Source organism: Cetorhinus maximus, chromosome 4 (assembly GCF_964194155.1).
Source record: "Cetorhinus maximus chromosome 4, sCetMax3.hap1.1, whole genome shotgun sequence".
In the NCBI taxonomy this organism is placed as follows: Eukaryota; Metazoa; Chordata; class Chondrichthyes; order Lamniformes; family Cetorhinidae; genus Cetorhinus; species Cetorhinus maximus.
The window spans coordinates 119,063,950-119,086,837 of record NC_135882.1 but is presented as its reverse complement, the minus strand read 5'-3'; the positions used below and the strand labels follow the sequence as shown (position 1 = coordinate 119,086,837).

At 40.3% G+C, this 22,888-nt stretch overlaps 2 protein-coding genes across 6 annotated transcripts in view; both read right to left on the bottom strand.

Moving 5' to 3' along the window:
• Window positions 1-22,888, bottom strand: part of LOC144679844 (copine-3-like) — a 750,377-nt gene that overhangs the window by 250,303 nt on the left and 477,186 nt on the right. The window lies entirely within an intron of this gene.
• Window positions 1-22,888, bottom strand: part of LOC144679841 (NEDD4-like E3 ubiquitin-protein ligase WWP1) — a 196,494-nt gene that overhangs the window by 9,000 nt on the left and 164,606 nt on the right. For all 5 annotated transcript variants that reach the window (XM_078540684.1, XM_078540685.1, XM_078540680.1 and 2 more), the window contains exons 20-22: window positions 22,691-22,811; window positions 12,615-12,719; window positions 304-400 (exon numbers count right to left, since the gene is read on the bottom strand). In XM_078540684.1, coding sequence (XP_078396810.1) covers window positions 304-400; window positions 12,615-12,719; window positions 22,691-22,811 — 323 coding nt within the window. The remainder of the gene's footprint in view (window positions 1-303; window positions 401-12,614; window positions 12,720-22,690; window positions 22,812-22,888) is intronic.

Below are 22,888 nucleotides of genomic sequence, written 5' to 3'. Positions count from 1 at the left end.
AAGCATTTAATCTTAATGTCATCAGTTAGCCTGTACACTACAGGCAGTTTAAAACAGTAAGTGAACATAAAATGCATAATGTTATTCTGTAAATGGAAATTACTAGTTAAAAGGTTTTAGATAAAAAGATAAATCATTTGTAATGAAGTTCTGAGTCAAGTATATTCTTAACTTGAATATAAATCTGGATAATTTGCCTGTACACACCAAAATCAGAGCTTTCAAAACTAATTTAGATGTTTAAGTGACATAACTGCAGTCCAGCCACAGAAGTTACAACAATAATGGAGCAGTGATGCTTACCCAGAAGCTCAGCAAATCCTCCTAATGGCAAACGGCAGGTCCCCGTGACAAACTGCATCAATCGTAAACGCACCTCATTGTCCATTTCTTTTACAAACTGGAAAACAAACAAATTCACTGATGAGGCAGTATGGTTCAAGCCTATACAATCCTTTTTGGATGCAAGAAATATAGTAGAAACTCAATATTCAAAATAACAGAAGAGTCAACTCCCACCGCCAATAAAATGCAGAATGTTATTGAAAATCAGCAATCGGAAAACAAAGAAATGAGAAGTAAACTTCAGAGCATGGTAAATAAGGTTGGTAAGCTGCAGGTGCAGAAAGTCACGTGGGATGATGATTTTTTGGCGATAACAGCAGCCTGGCAGGGAGGACTCAGTACATAGTAATCCCGGATACGGGGTGTTCAGGGAAGATAGGGAAGGAAAGAAAAGGGAGAAGGTGCAGTATTGATTGAAGGCAGAGGCCGTCCTAAAGGAATTAAGAACATAATCAATTTGGTTAGAGTTAAGTAACAATGGAGGTACCATTACACTACCGGGTGTTTCTATAGGCCATCAACTATTGGGAAAGATATAGAGGAACAATTTTGCAAGGAAGTTACAGAGAGGTGCAAAAACTATACAATAGTAATAACAGGACTTTAATTATTCTAATGTAGACTGGGATAGTAATAGTATAAAGGTCAGAGAGGGGGAAAGAGTTTCTGAGGTATGTTCAGGAGAATTTTCTAGATCCATAATTTTTCCCTCAAGGAGAAAGGAAGCAGTGCTGGATCTGGGTCTGGGACTGAGGTGGGGTCACATTCAGGGAACAGTGATCATAAGATTTAGGTCAACTATGGAAAATAACAGGAGAAATCCAGGGCAAAATAATTGATTGAGGAGGACCAATAGCAGTGCGATGAGAACATATCTGTTCCTAGGTAAATTGGAATTAAAGATTGGCATGCAAAAATCTAATGGAACAACGGGCAGCCTTTAAAAAAGAGATGGTTCAGGGACAGTCGAGGTGCAGTTCCACGAGGTGGAAAGGTAGGACAAATAAAGCCAGAGCTCCCCGGATGATAAAAGAGATAGACAATAAGATGGAACAGAAACAGGGTGCATATGACAGTCTGAAACAAAAACAGAAAATGCTGGAAAAATTTAACAGGTCTAGCAGCATCTGTGGAGAGAGAAACAGAGTTAACGTTTCGAGTCCGTATGACCCTTCATACGGACTCAAAATGTTAACTCTGTTCCTCTCGCCACAGATGCTGTTAGACCTGCTGAGTTTTTCCACCATTTTCTGCTTTTGTTTCAGATTTCCAGCATCCGCGTATTTTGCTTTTATGCATATGACAGGTTGATTATACAACTGAGAACCAGGCTGAATGTAGAAAGTTGAAAGGGAAGTATAAAGAGAAATAACAAGCAAAGAGAGTATAAGAGGAGATCTGGCAGTTATCAAAAAGAATCCTAAAGTCTTCGATGGACATTAAAAAATTGTGAACAGGTAGGAAAAAGAGGGGTAGGACCGAATAGGGACCAAAAAGCGGATTTATGCATATAGTCAGAGGGCATGGCTGAAGTATTGAATGAGCACTCTGAATCTGTCTTTACCAAGGAAGAAGATTCTGCCAAAGTCACAGTGAAAGAGGAGGTAATTGAGACACTGAATGGGCTATAAATTAATAGAGAGACTGGCTGTACTTAAGTTGATACGTTACCAGGATCTGATGAGATGCATCTGAAGATACTGAGGGAAGTAAGGGTGGAAATTGCGAAAGCATTGGCCATCATTTTCCAAACTGCCTTGGGCACATGGGTGGTGCCAAAGGACTAGTGAATTGCAGAATCTGCATCCTTGTTCAAAAAAGGTGCAAGGTTAAACCAGTTAGTTTAACCTTGGTGGTGGGAAAGCCTTTTCGAAACAATAAGCCAAGACTATATAAATAGTCACTTGGACAAATGTATATTAATTAAGGAAAGCCAGTATGGATTTGATAAAGGGAAATCATATGTAAGTAACTTAATTGAGTTTTTTAATGAGGAAACAGCAAGGGTTGATGAAGTTAATGCAGTTGATGTGTACATTAGATGCCTTTGGAAGTCCATAAAGTGCCACATAACAGGCTTGCCAGGATGGTGATAGAGTTCAAGGGAACACTAGACAGGCTGGTGGAATGGATGTGGCAGATGAAATTTACATGGAGAAGTGTGAAGCGATACAGTTTGGGAGAAGGAATGAGGTGAGGTGATATAAAATAAAGGATACAATTCTAAAAGGAGTGCTGGAGCATCACTGAAGGTGACGCAGCAGGTTGAGAAAGTGCTTAATAAAGTATACGGGATGCTGGCTTTATATAAACAGACACAGAGTACAAAAGCAAGGAAGTTATGATGAAACTTTGTAAAGCCATCCCAGAAGCATTTTCTTCTGGGAGACCAGCTGCTTGGCACCTGTGGTAACCATCCTATAGACAATATCGTGATGCCAGTCATACTAATTACAAGCCTCAGTGTTACATGATGTCTGCGGCCTGGGACCCTCAGCATTGCCCAATTCTGGCCCTGTACCCAGTTGCTGGTGTGACCACAATTTCTTCTTTCTTTCTGGTCAACAGATGTTGTTGTTTTAAGGAGTAATTAAAAAATACATTCATGCTCCTCAATTCTCCCAGTCAAGGGCATCACTTCCCACCCCATCCCTTGCCCTCCCTCCTGGGAATGGAGCTTTGAGTGGTTCCAGACTGTGGGTTGGGGATTGGAACTTGCAGTGCAGACAGCCTGTGGACTGGAGTAGAAATTGCAGGCTGAGATGTGAGTAAAAGTCTGATCTGATTGAATAGAGTGAAGTAAGTTTAGACTATTAGCCTAATGCGCAGGCGGATAAGTATAACTGCCTTCTTCCCAGTCATGTTGTGTCAGCTTATTCGTCTGTATTTATCACGTGATGTTACATGATGGATTTTCAAGCGTGAATCTGCTCCCAAAAATGGATTTTCAGTAGAACATCAATGGACTATTTTTTTTTATATAGATTTGAAAATCCAGTTTGGTACTGTTTGGGATACCACCATGTTCATCTTGTGAAAGCTTTTAATATGTGTTGCACAACTTTATTAAATAACTTGCAAGTACACTAAACCAATTAAAAGCTTGATACAAATATAGTTAGATAGCTTAAGAATACTCATATTCAACTAATACAAAACTTTCATAAATTTGTATCTTGGGACTAAACTCACATAAAATGGTTACAGCACTGAAGGATGCCATTCAACCTTTCGTATCTGTGCTGGTTCTCTACCAGAGCAATTCAGATGGTTCTACTTTTTAAAAATTCATTCACGAGATGTCGCCTTCGCTGGCTGAGCCAGCATTTATTGCCCATCCCTAGTTGCCCTTGAGAAGGTAGTGGTGAGCTGCCTTCTTGAACCACTGCAGTCCATGTACTCCTTTGCCCTTTCTCCTTAGCCCAGCAAATATTTTTCTTTTCAGATAATTATCCAATTCCCTTTTGAAAGATACAATTGAATCTGCCTCCAACAAACTTTGAGGCAGTGCATTTCACATCCTGACCACCTTGCTGCATAAACAAAGATTTTCCTCATTTTGCCTTTGCTTTTTTTTTCCATTCACCTTAAATCAGCGTCCTCTGGTTCTCAACCCATCCGCCAAGCTGAACAGTTTCTCTCCACCTACTTTGTCCAAGCCAATCATGATTTTGAACATGTCTATCAAATCTCCTCTCAATCTTCTGAGAATAGCCCCAGATTCTCTAGTCTATCCGTATAACTGAAGATCCTCATTCTTGGAACCATTCTTGTAAATCTTCAATGCACCCTTTCTAATGTTCAGACCTTTCCTAAAGTGCAGTGGCCTCAATTGGACATCATACTCCAGTTGAGGCAGAACCAATGTTTTACAAATGATTTTAACAGCTCAAGTAGGTGAACATTTGGAAAAGCACAACTTGTTAAAGGAGAAATTTCTTCACCCAGAGAGTGGTGTGCCTGTGGAACTCACTACCACAGAAAGTAGTTGAGGCCAAAACATTGTAAGTTTTCAAGAAGGAGTTAGATATAGCTCTTGGGGCGAAAAGGATTAAAGCATATAGGGAGAAAGCGGGAGCAGTCTATTGAGTTAGATGGTCAGCCATGATCATAATGAATGGCGGAGCAGGCTCGAAGAGCCAAATGGTCTACTCATGCTCCTATTTTCTATGTATATTTCTATGTATAACCAGCATGGATTCTGGAAAAAATGGTCATGTTTAACCAACATGGTTTTTCAAAGATACAATAACGGATAGAGGAAATGCTGTTACCATGTAGTTGAATATTCAGAAAGGTTTTGATAAGAATACTCATTGGTTATTAATAGCTAAGGTATGTAAGCCAGAGAGGAGGAGGTGAAGTGTGGTGCTGGATAAAAGCATTGGTTTAAAAGTAAAATAAACATAAAAATTATACTTTTTAGGTTGGAAGTTGTCAGTGGGGTACCTCAGAAATTAAAAGCAAAATACTGCAGATGCTGAAAATCTGACATGAAAAACAGAAAATGCTGGAAAAACTGAACAGGTCTGGCAGCATATGTGGAGACAGAAACAGAGTTAACGTTTTGGGTCCCTATGATTCTTCAAATGTTAACTCTGTTTCTCTCTCCACAGATGCCGCCAGACCTGCTCAGTTTTTCCAACATTTTCTGCTTTTACCTCAAAAGTTAGTTTTGAACTTGGAGGATAATGAGCTTTGAGTCACATTAATAAATTCTGGGGGAAAAAACAATGAGCTAACAATGAAATTGTGGGAAGCCAAGATCCTTGAGAAGGAAAATCCCAAGGAAGAGGAGCTTCTATAGCAGACTAGAAACATGCAATTGCAATGGCCTGGAGTCTTGAAGACTATAAAATGGTACATGATCAGTCTGAAGGCAGATGGATGAATCAGAGGTGCTTGGAAGCCTGGCCATCAAATAAACAAAGAGCTTTTAAGGAGTTATGGTCAAAGTTTATGCTCCTCATGCTATACCTGGTTGAGTAATGGGTTAGAGGTGAGAACAGACCAGGAAGTACTAGCTCTCATCAAAATTAATGAAAAATCTGTTCATTGTAATTCAGATGTATGCTTAGCAAAAATGGTTGTGTTAACTTAGATAAGATTTTAAATAGCTGCAAAACAAAACTGCTGGAAATACACTGTGCCAGTAAGTCAACCTCTTGAAGGACCACATTGCCTGCTCCTATTTCTTATGCAAAATACTGGTTATGATGTTTTGGATGTGTATTCTGTTTACCAAACACCAAGACCTTTCTTCTTGCTCTATGGCTGCTAACCTGCTATGTTAAGTTAGATATCAGATTAAAATAGCTCTTCCAGCTGTGTCTTCAGACTTCATCTTCGAAAACTCTGGCAAAGAGTTAACTTATTCTATTCACTATTCTACTGAAATTCTCTGCTGCTTGGCTCAAAGTGTAGTTATTAGATTACACTAGACTGGGTTAATAATGCAGTTGTGTAAGCTAAATAAGGAACCTTCTAAAATGGGGAATCTTCTAACCCTAGACATATGTAGTAGAAACTTAACGTAGTTTGTATGCAGAGGGGTGGGGGGCGACAAGGAAAAAATTGGTCTGTCACTGTCACCCTTTACTTATTAAGACTAAATCTGAAAACTTATAAGAGTGTTTTCCACAAGTGCAGGAGACTTTCTACTGTTTACAACATTAACTTATGAATACTTACTGTTACATATATCATGTATATTGATCTGGATAAGCAAACTCTCCAAGTTTTCAGGTGATACAAAACTAGCAGTCAGAGCAAATGATGAGGGACAATCCACACAGATTCAAGAAGACTTAGATCTGTTATACAGCCAGACCAAATATGTGGCGAAGGAAAGCTAAGGAAAAAAGGCTTTTGATGTGTTCTAAATAAAACTTTTAATACCATCATGTGAATTCACAATAGTGATCCAAAGAGTCTTAAAGGAGAGGAGATGGAGGAATTTAGCAAAGGGATTTCAGAGAGTGCACTGAAAGTATAGCCACCAATGGTGTGGTGAAGGAACGGAGAGCCTAATTGACAAGAGTTGAGAATCTGAGGAATGAAGAGTTCTGGGGCAGTAAGACTTGAGGATGTTAACATGATGGAGGAGTTATGCCAAGAAGAAATTTAAAGACAAGTGTTTTTTTTAATGTGAGGAATTAGGGAAGCATGCATCAATGTGGATCAGTGAACATGAGGTGGGAAATGGAAATGGGGGGGGAAAGAGGAAGAAAATGGGCAAGGAGAACTTTGTGCTAAATAGGATATTGGCAGTAAAGTTTTGGGTGAACTTAAATTTATGAAGAGTGGAGAATAGGAGACCAATAGGAGAGCACTGGAGTGGAGACCAATCTTGGAAGTGATGGAAGTTGTATATGAGAGTTAGAGCGGTAACTGGGCTGAGATTGAGGACAAGCAGGTGCTGTTTGTTATGTAGAGTGTATAGAGTGAGAGACACAGCTCGAGGTTGAATAGAATGCCATGGCTGGAAAAAGTCTGGTTCAGCTTGAAACAGTAGTAGGTAAGCAGAATTTATGATGGAGACCAAAGACAATTATTTGGATGTTCCCAAGGTATGACATCACATGGGAGCTGGTAGGTGATGGCTGGTGAGTATTCATTGCCTTTGCTTTGATTGACTTTCAAATTGGTCATTTATTTGTAATTGTAAAGTTTTATTAGCATCAATATGGTTTATAAATAGTAGTAAGATTATCCTGAGTAGTAGGATTTGTTAATTATACAGTAAATTAAAATAATTAATTAATACATAATTAAAAAGTGCAAAAGGAGCCTGGAGTTCAAAAAGAGCTAGTTGCGATGCTGGTGGTGGGTCTCAGTGGATTGACCAGATTTGGAGAGAATCAAGTGTGAAGTCATAGGGAACTAGAGAGGAGCCCAGGAGATAAAAGAGTGAGAGAGGGAGAGAGCAGCGGGACTTCATAAAGAGGAGCAAGAGGGAGAGGAGAAGATAATTGGTGAGTGACAGTGATTAAACACTTTATATGAAGTTTACGGTACGTCAGTCCAGCTTGGCCATGTGGAATATGCATCTTGCAGGATGTGGGAAGTCATGCAGGCACAAAGTGCGCTTGATGACTACATCTGCAGAAAGCGTCACCAGCTGTAGAAACTTGAGCTCCAGGTTACGGAACTTGAGCGGCAGCTGGAATTACTGTGGTGCATCCACAAGGCTGAGGATTACATGGATAGCACATTTAGAGAAGCGGCCACACTGCAGCGAAGAAGTACACAGGCAGGGAAGGAATGGGTGACTGCCAGAGTATCTAAGAAGAACAGGCAGGTAGTGTAGGAGTCCCCTGAGGCCATCTTGCACTCTAACCACTTTTCCATTTCAGATACTGGTGAGTTACTCAGAGGACTGTAGCAAGGGCCAAGTTTGTGATACCACGGGTAGCTCAGCAGCACAGGAGGGGAGGCGGAAGAGTGCAAGTACTATAGTGGTAGGGGATTCCGTAGTTAAAGGAGCAGACAGACGTTTCTGTGGCCGTAGACATGACTTCAAGATGGTATGTTGCCTCCTTGGTGCTTGGGTCAAGAATGCCAAAGAGTAGTAGCAGGACATTCTTCTGGGCGAGGGCGAGCAGCCAGAGGTCGTGGTCCACATTGGGACCAATGACATAGGTAGGAAAAGGGTCCCGAAAGCAGATTTTAAGGCGTTAGGAAGGGAATTAAAAAGCAGGACCTCAAGAGCAGTAATTCAGGATTACTCCCAGTGCCATGTGCTAGTGAGCATAAGAATTGGCAGGGTGATGGGAACCTGAAGGGGTATTCAGGGTGCAGAGGAGAAAAACTGGCAGTGGGAAGTAGTGAAGTATCAACTGATAACGAGCATATATAAGAGAGCAGTGTCAAGGCAGACAGAATACTTGGAGAATTTGATAGAATTAGAGTAGGCAATTAGTCACTAGTCATTAGATGGGGTCAGAATAACAGGGAAAGTAAAAAACGCTAAATCAGAGCTGATGTGCATGTATGTAAAGCATAGAATGTGGTTAATAAGATAGGTTAACTACAGGCAAAGGCTGGCAAATGGAATTATGATATCATTGCTATATTATGGCTCAAAGGAGGACAGGACTGGATGTTAAATATTCCTGGGTACAAGGTGTTTAGGAGAGACAGGAAAGGAAGATAGGGGAGGGCTGTGGAAAGAAGTGCAATATTGATTAAAGATGGCATTACAGTACTGGAGAGAGGATGTCCCAGAGGGGTCAAGGACGGAATCTCTTTGACTAGAAGTAAGGAACGAAAAAGGTGCAATAACATTGTTTGGTGTAGTATGTAGACCACCAAAGAGTGGAAGGGATGTGGAGAAACAAATTTGCAAAGAAACTGCGGAGAGGTGCAAGAATTATAGAGTCATCATAATGGGGGACTTCAATTATCCAAATATGGACTGGGATAGGAATAGTACAATGGACAAGAGGGGCAAGAGTTCCTGGAATGTGTTCAAGATAATTTTCTGCACCAGTATGTTTCCAGTCCAATGACAGGATATGCACTTTTGGACCTAGTTCTGGGTAATGAGTTGGCCCAAGTGGATCACATATCAGTGGGAGAGCCTCTAGGGGACAGTGACCATTGTATCAAAAGGTTTAGGTTAATCATGGAAAAGGACAGGGAACAATCCAGTGCCGGGATAATTAATTGGGGGAAAGGCAACTTCGATGGGACGAGAATGCATCTGAGTCGAGTGAGTTGGAATCAAATGTTGGCAGAGAAGACGGTGGCTGAACAATGGGCCACTTTCAAAAAAAAGTATTGCAGGCAATGTCAAGGTATACTCCATTGAAGGGGAAAGGCAGGACAAATAAATCCAGAGCGCCCTGGATGACGAGAGAGATAGAGGTAAAGACGAAAAGGGAGAAGCGCGCGTATGACAGATGTCAGGTAGAAAATACAACGGGGAATCAGGCTGAATATAGAAGGACCAGAGGGGAAGTGAAGAAACTAAAAAGAAAAGCAAGGAGAGAGCATGAAAAGAGGCTGGCAACGAACCAAAATCAAAGAAAGAGTAGGCCTAATCAGAGGCAAAAAGGGGATTTGCATGTGGAGATGGGAGAAGTAGCAGAGGTGTTGAACAAGTTCTTTGCATCTGTCTTTACAAAGGAAGAAGGTGCTACCCAGGCCAAAGTGAGAGAGGAGGTCACTAGTACACTAGAAGAACTTACAATCAAGAGGAAGGAAGTGTTAGAAAGGCTATCTTTACTTAAAATAGATAAGGTACCAGGACCAGATGAGATGCATCCAAGAACACTGAGGGAAGTCAGAGTGGAAATTACAGAGGCACTGGTGATAATCTTCCACTCTTCCATAGACATAGGGAGGTGCCAGAGGAATAGAGATTGCGAGTGTTACACCCTTGTTCAAAAATGGGTGCAAGGATAAAGCTGGCAACTACAGACCAGTCAGTCTGACCTCAGTGGTAGGGAAACTTCTGGAAACTATGGTACGGGATAAAATCAATAGTCACTTAGACAAGTGCAGGATAATTAAGGAAAGCCAGCATGGATTCATTATGAGGAAATCATGTTAAATTAGCTTGATGAATTTTTTTGAGGAGTTAACAGAGAAGGTTGATAAGGGAAATGCTGTTGATGTGGTGTACATGGATTTTCAAAAGGCATTTGATACAACAGACTCATAAGCAAAATTCCAGGTCATGGGATAAAAGGGAAAGCAGGCACATGGATAAAAAATAAAAAAATTGGCTGAGGGTGACAGGAAACAGACAGTAGTGATAAATGGTTATTTTTCAGATTGGAGGAAGGTCTGTAGTGGCGTTCCCCAGGGGTCAGTGTTGAGCTTTGCTCTTCCTGATATCTATTAATGACCTAGATTATGCCTGTGCAGGGTATGATTTCAAAATGTGCAGATGATACGAAGATTGGAAATGCTGTCAAATGTGATGGGGATAGTCTTGAACTTCGAAAAGGCACAGACACATTGGCGGATTGGGCAGACAAGTGGCAGGTGAAGTTCAAGGTGAGAGAAGTGAGAGGTGATTCATTTTGGCAGAAAAAATATGTGGTGAGACAATATAAAATAAAGGGAAAACCTCTAAAGGAGGTGCAAGAACAGAGGGACCTCGGTGTATACGTACATAGGTCGTATGTACTGAAGGTGGAAGGGCATGTTGGGAGAGCAGATAATAAAGCAAATAGTATCTTAGGCTTTACTAATAGGGACATTGAGTACAAGAGTAAGGAGATCATGTTGAACGTGTATAAGACACTAGTTAGGCCTCATCTGGAGTACTGTGCCCAGTTTTGGGTGCCATACTTGAGGAAGGATGTGAAGGCATTGGAGAGAGTACAGAGAAGATTCATAAGAATGATTCCAGGAGTTAAGAACTGTAGTTGTTAGGATAGATTGGAGAAGTTTGGACTCTTTTCCTCGGAGAAAAGAAGACTGAGAGGAAACTTCATAGAGGTATTCAAGATCCTGAGGGGGATGGACAGGGTAAATAGTGAGAAACTGTTCTCAATCAAGAGAACATCAAGAACTAGAGGGCACAGATTCAAAATAATTGGCAAAAGGAGTAAATGTGATGTGAGGAAAAAAATTTCACCCAATGGGTGGTTGGAGTCTGGAACAAACTTCCTGAAAAGGGTGGTGGAGTCAGGTTCGATCAAGGTATTCAAAAGGATTGCTACCTGAAGAGAGAGAATGCACAAAGTTACAGGGATAAGGCAGGGGAGTGGGATTAGGTGGAATGCTCTTTCAGAAAGCCAGTGCAGACTCGATGGGCCAAATGGCCTCCTTCTGCACTGTAAAGATACTGTGATACAATGCTAATTAGAGGAAGGTAAGCTTCCAAGACTGGATATTGAACAAGAAATGTTAGCAGCACAGATGTCTTCTGGACATCACACTTTAAGAAGGGTGAAAGCTTTACAGAAAGTACAGAAGACATTTACTCAAATGGTTACAGAAATGAGGAATTGACTGTAGAAACTGGGATTGCTCTCCTTAGAGCAATGAAGGCTAGGAAAAGAATTGATATAGGTGTTTATAATCATGAGGAGTTTAGATAAGAGTAAATAAAAAGGAACTATTTCCAGTGGCTAATGTGTTGATAACCAGAGAGCACAGATAAAAAGGTGCTTGGCAAAAGAAGCAGAGGTGACATGAGGAAAAATGTTTCAGCACAACAAGTGGTTAAGAATTGGAATGCAGTGCCTAATAAGGTAGTAGATACAGATTAGCCTTCAAAAGAGAATTGGATAATTACTTGAAGTAGAATAAGGGAAAAGATTGAGGAGTAGGGGGTCTAACCAGATTGTTCTTCAAAAAGAGCTGGTGCAGATTTGATGGCACGACTGGCCTCCTTTGTGCTGTACTATGATTCTAGGCAGTGGAGAAACCCAGAGGGGTCATGGAGGGGTAGTTAGGTTGCATGATACACACGTGGAAACTGACCATATGTCTAAAGATAGTGTTATCAAGGGGCAGCATGTAGATGAAGAAGGGAATCTTTAGGAGATTCTGGAGGTAACTATGTGGAGGTGGCTGGAGGGACAATTTCTCGAGAAGCTCCAGCTATAATCAAATAGGTAAGTGTGGAACTATCCATGGCACTTCCATGAGCTGACTAATAGAACAGAGGGCTGAAAGTGAATGATGGAGTTGATCATGAGAAAGGCTGTGGAATCACACAACCTTTAAACTTTCACTGGTGCACACTAATCAGTTTCTTAGTAATATTTATTTCTTCCCTATAGGGAGCCACTAAGCCTTCTCTTGGCATTGTAGATGAGATCAGGAAATCAGTAGAGTAGAGGGAACTAAACCAGTCTATCACTGCATGGTCCTGCATGTGGAATGTTTTTCAAAATCATTGTTGAATATCTATGGCAGCATATGACCAATCTACTTTATTCTACTATCTCAGTCACAATTAATCCTAATCCCTGTACAATATGGTTCCATGGAAATGTACATCAGATTGTCAGAAGAGGGAAACTGACATAGTAATATACCAAGATGTTGGCTCTGACTGAAATCCAGCAGCTAATCCAATAAATCATTGTTTTGGTGTGATGATAGGAATTTTAAAGCCCCCCAATTAGAAATTTAGGTAATGCTTCAAAAGCCCTCTCCCAACGGTAGAAAAGTGAAAATCTGTCACAAAGGTATGATAACATGCCATCCTTATAAATCATGTATATAAAAGTCATTACATTTAGAATTATTGCACATTGTTCAGAACAGATGTCAATCACTTTTAATAGTTCTGTGATCCATACCTGCCAGAACCAAATGATTTGTTTGCTATTTCTGGTGTAATGGCGGTAGACTGTATTCCTCTGCCAGTCCGTAAGATCTACTTCCTGCATTCCACAGAGCATAACCTGCAGAGACAGACAATAAGGTTTTACTCCAGAACTGCATAGGGCACTGTGGCAAGTAATCAGAGTGTCACTTAACCCTTTTAGAGTCAAAATTAAACATTTTGTCATATTGCCAACACAGTCAAACCTCAGGGTAATTAGGAATATAAACTCATTGGCAAATTATCTATGATAATCTGAGGGAGTCAGACAAAAGTGATAACTCACCATTGTGATTCCCAATCTCAAATGGCCCATTACAGTGTGTTTTTAAGAGAGGTGTGGTGCTTCCCCACAGGGAAGGAAAGCAGAGGGGAAAAAGAAACTAGTACTAAATTCATCTTAGATTCTTCACTGTCACTGGTGTTTAGGAAACTGTCATGTCAAAATTTGCAGATGACACTACACTGAGTGGACAACTAACACTGAGGAAGAATGAACATACTACAAGAAGACTTGAGTAAACCTGCAGACTGTGTGGTTATGTGGCAAATAAACTTCAACATACATAAATAGGCGGTGATGTAATTTGGTAGAAAAATAGAAACATCACTCCAACATAGAAAATAAACTGAATTGAGTAGATGAACAAAGGGATCCAAGTGAAAAAAAAATCATTAAAAGCAGCATCACAGGTAAACAAAGCAATTAAAAATGCTAACAAAGCACTAGGATTTTTTTCTAGGGGTATAGAATTCAAAAGTCATGAAGTTATGCTAGACTTGTATGGGACAGTGATCAGGCTGCACTTAAGAATATTGTGCACAATTCTGATCTGCATACCATAAAAAGGGCACAGAAACACTGGAGAAAGTGAAAAAATGATTTACAAGGATAGTACCAGGACTGAGAGATTAACATTATTGAAAAAGGTTGAATAGGTTGGGCTTTTTTTTCTTTAGAAAAGAAAGCATGAATGTAAAAACATAAGCAATAGGAACAGTTGTAGGCCATTCAGCACCTCGAGCCGCAGTCAATAAGATAATGGCTGATCTGATCATGGCCTCAACTCCCCTTTCCTGCCTGCCTCCCATACCTGTCGACTTAATTGTAGATAAAAAAAATCTGTCCAATTCAGTCTTGAATATATTCAATGACTAAGCCTCAACTGCTCTCTGGGGTAGACAATTCCAAAGATTAACTACCTCTGACAGACAAAATTCCTTCTCATATGCATCTTAAATGGGAGACACCTTATTTTGAAATTGTGCTCCCTGGTTCTAAATTTCCTCCACAGGGAGAGATATCCTCTCAATACCCAACCTTCAGAATCTTATCTGTATCATACCTATCATTCTTTAAAACTCCAATGATTACAAATTCAGCTGCTCAACTTTTCCTCATATAACAACCCCTTCATCCCAGGAATCAACTTAAGTGAACTGTCTCTAAACTGCCTCCAACGCAGGTATATCCTTTCTTAAATAAGGAGACAAAAACTGTACACAGTGTCCTAGGTATGGTCTCACCAATGCTGTCTTGTACAGGTATATCAAGAGTTACCTACTTTTTTATGTCATCCCCCTTGCAATAAAAGCCAATTTTTCCTTGCCTTCCTAATTGCTTGCTGTTACCTGCATAATAACATTTTGAGATTTATGTATGAGGACATCTTGGAACCTCAACATCCTGCAGTTATCTCCATTTAAATAATGTTCTGCTTTTCTATTCTTCCTACCAAAGTGGGAATCTCACATTTTCCCACATTATATTCCATCTGCCAAACTTTGGTCCACTCACTTACCCATTCTATATCCCTTTGCAGACTATTTAGATCCTCCTCAAAACTTGCTTTCCCACCTAATTTTGTATCATCAGCAAATATGCCTACAACGCACTCTGTCCTTTCATCTAAGTCAATAATATAGATTGTAAAGAGTTGAGGCCCCAGCACTGATCCCTATGGCACCCCACTAGTTATAGCTTTCCAATGTGTAAATGACCTATTTATCCCAATTGTCTAACGGAAAACAGTCAATCCTCTATCCACACTAATATATTCCCCCTCCAACACTAAGAGCTCTTGTGTAGTAACATTTTATGTGGCACCTTAATGCCTTTTGGAAATCCAAATACAATACAACTGGTTCTCCTTTATCCAACCTACTTGTTACATCCTCAAAGAACTCTACTAAATTCATCAAACATGATTTCCCTTCCATACAACCATGTTGACTCTGCTTGATTGTATTACGATTTTCTAAATGTCCTGCTACTAAATAATGGATTCCAACATTTTCTTAATGACAGCTGTTAGGCTAACTGGTGCATAGTTTCCTGCTTTCTGTCATTCTCCTTTCTTGAATAGGGGCATTACATTTGTAGTTTTCCAATTTGCTGGGAACTTTCCAGAAACAAATGAATTTTGGAAGATTGCAACCAATGTATCCATTACCTCTGCAGACACTTCCTTTAAGACCTTAGGTGCAGGCCATTGGGTCCAGGGGACTTGTCAGACTTTAGTCCAATTAGTTTTCCTAGTACTCTCCCCTCTAGCTATAGAGGGAAAATTGTTATAAGTTCCTCCTTCCCATTCGTCCCTTCACCTTCAACTATTCCTGTCTTCTACTGTGAAGATAGGTATAAATTACTTTGTTCAAAGTCTGCCATTTCCTTGTTTCATACAGACAAATGAATTAGGAGTAGGCCACTCGGCCCCTCGAGTCTGCTCCGCCATTTAATAAGGTCATTGCTGATCTGACTGTAACCTCAACTCAACATTAAACTCCATTTGCCAGATCTTTGCCCACTCACTTAGCCTATCTATATCCCCTTGTAGCTTCCTCATGTCCTCTTCACAACTTACTTTCCTACCTATCTTTGTATCATCAGCAAATTTAGCATCATCCAAGTCATTTATACAAACTGTAAAAATTTGAGGCCCCAACACTGGTCCCTTTGGCACACCGCTCATTACATCTTGCCAATCAGAAAATAACCCATTTATGCCTACTCTTGGTTTCATATTAGCTAGCCAAACTTCTGTCCATGCCAATTAGTTGATGCACTGGTTTTAATTTTCCAAAATTCCCTAGCTTCGGGGAAGGTTCCATTAGATTGCAAAATAGCAAATATAACTCCTTTATTCAAAAAGGGAGGGAGACAGGAAGAAACTATAGGCCAGTTAGCCTGCCATCTGTCATAGGGAAAATGTTAGAAGTTATTATTAAAGATGTTATAGCAGGGCACTTAGAAAAACTCAAGACAATCAGGCAGAGTCAACATGGTTTTGTAAAAGGCAAATCATGTTTAACCAATTTACTGGAGTTCTTTGAAGGAGTCACATGTGCTATGGATAAAGGAGAACCGGTGGATACACTGTACTGAGATTTCCAGAAGGCATTTGATAAAGTGTCACATCAAAGGTTATAGCAGAAAATAAAAGCTCATGGTGTAAGGGGTAGCATATTGGCATGGATAGAAGATTGGCCAGCTAACAGGAAGCAGAGGGTTGGCATGAATGGGTCTTTTTCTGGTTAGCAGGAAGTGACGAGTGGTGTGTCACAGGGATCAGTGCTGGGGCCTCAACCTTTTACAATTTATGTAAATGACTTGGATGAAGGGACCGAAGGAATGGTGGCTAAATTTGCTGACAATACTAAGATACGTAGGAAAGTAAGTTGTGAAGGATGTGACATAAGGAAGCTACAAAGTGACAGATAGGTTAAGTGAGTGGGTAAAGATCTGGCAAATGGAGTATAATGTGGGCAAATGTGAAATTGTTCATTTTGGCAAGAAGAATATAAAGGAAGCTTATTATCTAAATGGTGAGAGATTGCAGAGCTCTTGAGATTCAGAGGGACCTGAGTGTCCTAGTGCATGAATCACAGAAGGTTAGTATGCAGGTACAGTAGGTAATTAGGAAAGCTAATAGAATGTTATCATTTATTGTGAGGGGAATTGATTACAAAAGTAGGGACATTATGCTTCAGTTGTAAAGGGCATTGGTGAGACCACATCTGGAGTATTGTGTACAGTACTGGTCCCCTTATTTAAAGAAAGATGTAAATGCGCTAGGAGCAGTTTAGAGAAGGTTTACTAGACTAATGCCAGGAATGGGCAGGTTGTCTTATGAGGAAAGGTCGGACAGGTTAGGCTTGTATCCGCTGGAATTTAGAAGAGTAGGAGTAAGAGGCAACTTACTTTACGATCCTGAGGGGACTTAGCAGGTTGGACGTGGAGGGGATGTTTGCTCTTGTGTGAGAATCTAGAACTAGGGGTCACTGTTTAAAAATAAGGGGTTGCTCATTTAAGACAGAGATGAGGAAAAAAATTTTCTCTCAGAGGGTTAAGAGTCTTTGGAACTCTCTTCCTCAAAAGGCGGTGGAAGCAGAGTCTTTGAATATTTTTTTAAGGCAGAGCTAGATAGATTCTTAGGAGTGGCTTGTGAGATAGTTGATGTGTTGGTTTTAATTTGCCAAAATTCCCTAGATTCAGGGAAGGTTCCATTAGATTGGAGGATAGTGAATGTAACTCCTTTATTCAAAAAGGGAGACAAAAAGCAGGAAACTACAGGCCAGTTAGCTTAACATCTGTCATAGGGAAAATTTTAGAAGCTATTATTAAAGATGTTATAGCAAGGCCCTTAGATAAATTAAAGGTAATCGGGCAAATTCAACATGGTTTGGTGAGAGGGGGATCATGTGCTGTGGATAAAGGGGAACCAGTGGGTGTAATGTACTTAGATTTCCAGAAGGCATTTGATAAGGTGTCATATCAAAGTTTATTGTGGAAAATAAAAGCTCATGGTGTAAGGGGCAACATATTAGCATACGAACACAGGAATTAGGAGGAGTAGGCCATTCGGCCCCTCGAACCTGGGTTAACAAGGGTGTGAAAGGTTATTGGGGTAGGCAGGAATGTGAAGTTGAGGTTACATTCAGATCAGCCATGATCTTACTGAATGGCAGAGCAGGCTTGAGGGGCTGAATGGCCTACCCCTGCTCCTAATTCCTGTGTTCATAAGCCAATATGTTGCCCCTTACACCATGAGCTTTTATTTTCCACAATAATCTTTGATATGGCACCTTATCAAATGCCTTCTGGAAATCTAAGTACTTAACACCCACTGGTTCCCCTTTAACCACAGCACATGATCCCCCTCTCATCAAACCATGTTGAATCTGCCCGATTACCTTGAATTACCTTGAATTAAGGGCCTTGCTATAATGTCTTTAATAATAGCTTCTAAAATTTTCCCTATGACAGATGTTAAGCTAACTGGCCTGTAGTTTCCTGCTTTTTGTCTCCCTCCCTTTTTGAATAAAGGAGTTACATTCACTATTTTCCAATCTAATGGAACCTTCCCCAAATCTAGGGAATTTTGGCAAATTAAAACCAACACATCAACTATCTCACAAGCCACTTCTTTTAAGACCCTAGGATGAAATCCATCAGGGCCTGGGGACTTGTCAGTTTGCAGCTCCAACAATTTGCTCAGTACCACTTCCCTGGTGATTGTAATTTCTTCAGTTCTTCCATCCCTTTCATTTCCTGATTTACAGCTATTTCAGGGATGTTACTTGTGTCCTCTATAGTGAAGACTGATGCAAAAAAACTGTTCAATTTATCTGCCATCTCTGTATTTTCCATTATTAATTCCCCAGACTCACTTTCTGTAGGGCCAACGCTCACTTTGTTAACTTTTCTTTTTTTGAATATCTATAGAAACTCTTACTATCTGCCTTTACATTTCTAGCTAGCTTTCTTGCTCATTCCAATTTTTCCTTCCTTACTATTCTTTTTGTCATTCTTTGATATTTTTTATATTCTGTCCAATGTTATGATCTGCCACCCATCCTTGCGCAATTATATGCTTTTTATTTAAGTTTGAAACTATCTTTAACTTTTTTAGTTAACCACAGATAGTGGGTCCTCCCCTTGGAATTATTCTTTCCCACTGGAATATATCTATTCTGTGTATTCTGAAATATCCCTTTAAATGTCTGCCATTGCATCTCTATTGGCCTATCCCTTAACTTAATTTGCCAGTTCACTTTAGCTAACTCTGCTTTCATGCCCTCATAATTGCCCTTATTTAAGTTTAAAATACTAGTCTTGGAACCACTCTACTTTCCCTTAAACTGAATGCAAAATTCATCATATTACAATCACTGTTACCTAGGGGCGCTTTTACTATGAGGTCATTAATTAATTCTATCTCATTGCACAATATATGTAATATGTTCTCTTCTGAATTTTATTCCCATTTTCTTGTTTAGTTGTGTTTTTACATTTTGCAATTGGTTTAAAAAAACTGTATTAAAGAATAAATTTAGGTAGCAAATTTTATGTTAACCAGGGTGTGTCACATGATTCTGAACTAGTGGGGGGAGAAAGACACTGAAGTACAAAGGTGGGAATAAAAAACGCTTGCTTTTAAAAAAAAGGCTGTAATTAAATAGCACTTTTAACTTAATAAAATGTCCCAAGTCACTTCAATAGAGTGTTATAAAGCAACATTTGACATGGAGTATTGTGTGCAGTTCTGGTCACCACATTACAGGAAGGACGTAATAGCTCTGGAGAGAGTGCAGAGGAAGTTTACAAGAATGTTGAAGGGTTAGGAAAGTGTAGCTACGAGGAGAGATTGGATAGGTTGGGGTTATTTTTCCCTGGAACAAAGAAGGCTGAGAGGTGACTTGATTGAGGTGTACAAAATTATGAGGGGAATAGATAAGAGTGGACAGGATAAAATTGTTTCCCTTGATGGAGAATTCTAGAACCAGGGGACATAGATTCAAGATAAGTGGCAGAAGGTGTAGGGGGGACATGAGGAAGAACTTTTTTATGCAGAGGGTAGTGGGTGTCTGGAATTCGCTGCCCAAGTTGGTGGTAGAGGCAGAAACTTTAAACTCTTTTTAAAAAGTACATGGATCTGCACCTAAAGTGCTGTAAGCTGCAGGGCTATGGGCCGGGTGCAGGAAGGTGGGATTAGAAAGGGCATCTGCGTGTCCTCGGGCTGGCATGGACAAGATGGGCCGAATGGCCTCCTTCTGTGCTGTAACTTTTCTATGCTTCTATGGGACTATCGAGCCACGTAAGCCGATATTAATGGAAATGGGCAAAAGCTCGGTCAAAGACGTAGGTTTTAAGGAATGCCTTAAAGGAGAAAAGGGAGGAAGAGTGGGAGAGAGGTTGAGGGAGGGAATTCCAGAGCTTAGAGCAGCTGAAGGCACGGCTATTAAATGATAGAGTAATGAATTCGGAGTTGCTTAACAGGCCAGAATTAGAGGATTGCAGACATCCTGAAGGGTTTACAGAGATAAAAAGAGAGTATTTGCACTTATATAATGCTTTTCGTGACAATAAATCATCCCAAAGCTCTTTACAGCAATTAAGTACTTTTAAAGTGTAGTTAGTTACAATATAGGAAATGGAGAGGGAGGAGCAAAGCCATGGGCAGATTTGAAAACAAGGAGGAAAATTGAGATGTTGCTTAACCAAGAGTTAACGTAGGTCAGGAAGCACAGGAGTGATGGGTGAACAGGACTTGGTGCGTTTAAGGAGACAAGCAGCAGAGCTTTGGATGATCACTAGCTTATCAAGGATAGAATGTGGCAGACCTGTCATAAGTATGTTGAATAGTCAAGTCCCAAGTTAGCAACAGTACATTTGAGGGTTTTAGTAACAAATCAACTGAGGCAGAGGTAGAGTTGGGCAGTATTATGGAGATGGAAATAGGAGGTCTCAGTGATGGCACAGATACATGAACAGAGTACATCTTAGGGTCATATCTGACACCAACGTTGCAAACAGTCTGGTTCCATCTCAGAAAGCTGCCAGGGAATGGGATGGATTCTGTAACTAGGGAATGGTGTTTGTAGCAGGAGCCAAAGATAATGACTTCAGTCTTCATAATATTTAATTGGAATACAATTCTGCTGAAGCAGTACTGGATGACACAAGCAGTTTAATTAACTTAGAAAAAGTGGAGGATTCGAGAGAGGTAGTGGTGAAGTAGAGCTGAGTGTTGTCAACGTACGTGTGAAAACTGACACTGTTTTCAGATGGTGTTCCCAAGTGGCAACAAGTAGATGAGAAATAGGAGGGGACTAAGGATAGATCCTTGAGGGATAGCAACGGTGTAGAAGCGGGAAGAGAGGCCATTGCAGGTGATACTCTGACTAAGATTAGACATCTAAGAATGAAACCAGGCAAGCGCAATTCGACCTAGCTGGGGAAACTTTGAAGGAGCATGTCATTATTGCAGACAGGTGGAGTAGGACGAGGAGAGATAGTTTATCTATGCCACAGTCACAAAGGATGCTGTGGTGGGGGAGAAAACCTGATAGGAAGGATTCGAACATGACGTTCCAGAAAAGATGGACATGAATTGGGAGGCAACAACACATTCGAAGGCTACAGGTAGGAACGGAGGGGTTGGGATGAGGTGGTAGTTTGCAAGGATGGTAGGGTCAAGGGTTTGTTTTATTTGAGGGGTGACGATGGCAGATTTCAAGGACAGAGGAACAGTACCTGAAGAGCGAGAACTGTCATCAATATCAGCAAGCATTAGGACTAAGAAGTGAAGTTGGGTGGTCAGAAGTTTAGACGGAAGAGGGTCGAGGGAGCAGGAGGTGCTTTCATGGACACAATAAGCTCAGAAAGGGCATGAGGGGAGACAGGAGAGAAATTAGAGAATGGTGCCAGCAAATGTGCACTCCTTCCATATGACAATCATAGAGAAGCATGGAAAAAAGGTAGGTCATCTGCCTATCCCTCAGACTGGGGTTCCACAGGGTAGAATAGAAGTTGGAATTTAAAAATTACCATTGTTATGTTTTGCTTGTAAAAGCCCATCAAATTGGCACAGTGGCAACATGGATACAAAAATGGCTAAGGGGCAGAAAGCAGGGAGATGTGTGAACAATCATTTTTCAAACTGGGGGCAGGTATATAGTGGTGTTCCCCAGCAGTTGGTATTAGGACCGCTGCTCTTTTTGTTCCATATTAATGACTTGGGTATACTGAACATAATTTCAAATTGTGTGGATGACATAAACTCAAAAGATGTAGTAAACAATTAGAAGGATGGTCATAGATTCCAAGGGGGCACAGACTGGTAAAATGGGCAGATTCATGGCAGAAGAAATTTATCAGAACAAAGTTTGAAGTGAAGCATTCTAATGGGAAGATTGAGAAGAGTCAATATGCACTAAATTATAAAATTTTAAAGGGGATGTGTGTTCACAAATCTTTGAAAGTGCCATGATAAGCTGAGAAGAGTGTTAAAAAAGCATTAATAGAGACACTGAGTACAAAGCAAGGAGGTTTCGCTAAACCTTTGTAAAACACTGGTCAGGCATGAGCTGGAGTCTTGAGCTCAATTCTAGGCATCACACTTTAGGAAGTGTGTCAACACCTCAGGGAGGGTACAAAAGAGATTTACTAGGAGGGTGCGAAGGACGAGGGACTTCAGTTATGTGGACAGCCTAGAGAAGCTGGGATTGTTTTCCTTCAGAGTAGAGAAGGTTAAGAGGATATTTAATTGTGGTGTTCAAAATCAATGCAACAGTTTTTATAGAGTAGAATAGGAGAAACTGTTTCCAGTAGCAAAAACATTTGCAACCAGAGGACACAGATTTAAGCTGGGTATGACAAAAGAACCTGAAAGGGAGGTCAAAGCATGTTCAATAGTAACTTTCAAAAAGGAATTGGATAAATACTTGAACGAAAAAAAAAAATAGGGCTATAGGAAAAGAACAGAGGAATGGGACTGATTGGATAGCTCTATCAAACAGCCAGCACAGGCATGATGGGTCGAATAGCCTCATTCTGTACTCAATGAGTCTAACTGCATTTGATTTAAAATATTTAAATATAAGCATGGGTTACATGATAAATTAAAGCAAGGAGTTCCCCCCTATAAAATAATGGGCCAGGCAGGTAATGTATACCGGAAAGTAGTGCTCGCTACTTGGAAAGTTCTATTAGCCTTCAATAAACTAAGTTATTTATTATTTGGAGAAAATTAATAGCAAAAGTCTTACCTCTAGCTCTTTTTCATCAAAGTACTGGAGCCACTGCAGAGGTACTACCTCATTGAAGCCATCCAAAAAAGCTCTGGTTTGTTCTTCCACCCCACGCGAAAATCGCCATTCTGCCATGAGACTAAAAGAATAGAGGTCACGGGTTAAAGTAGCGATGCAAAAAGAATACTGTTTAGACAATTACTCTAAACTACAACG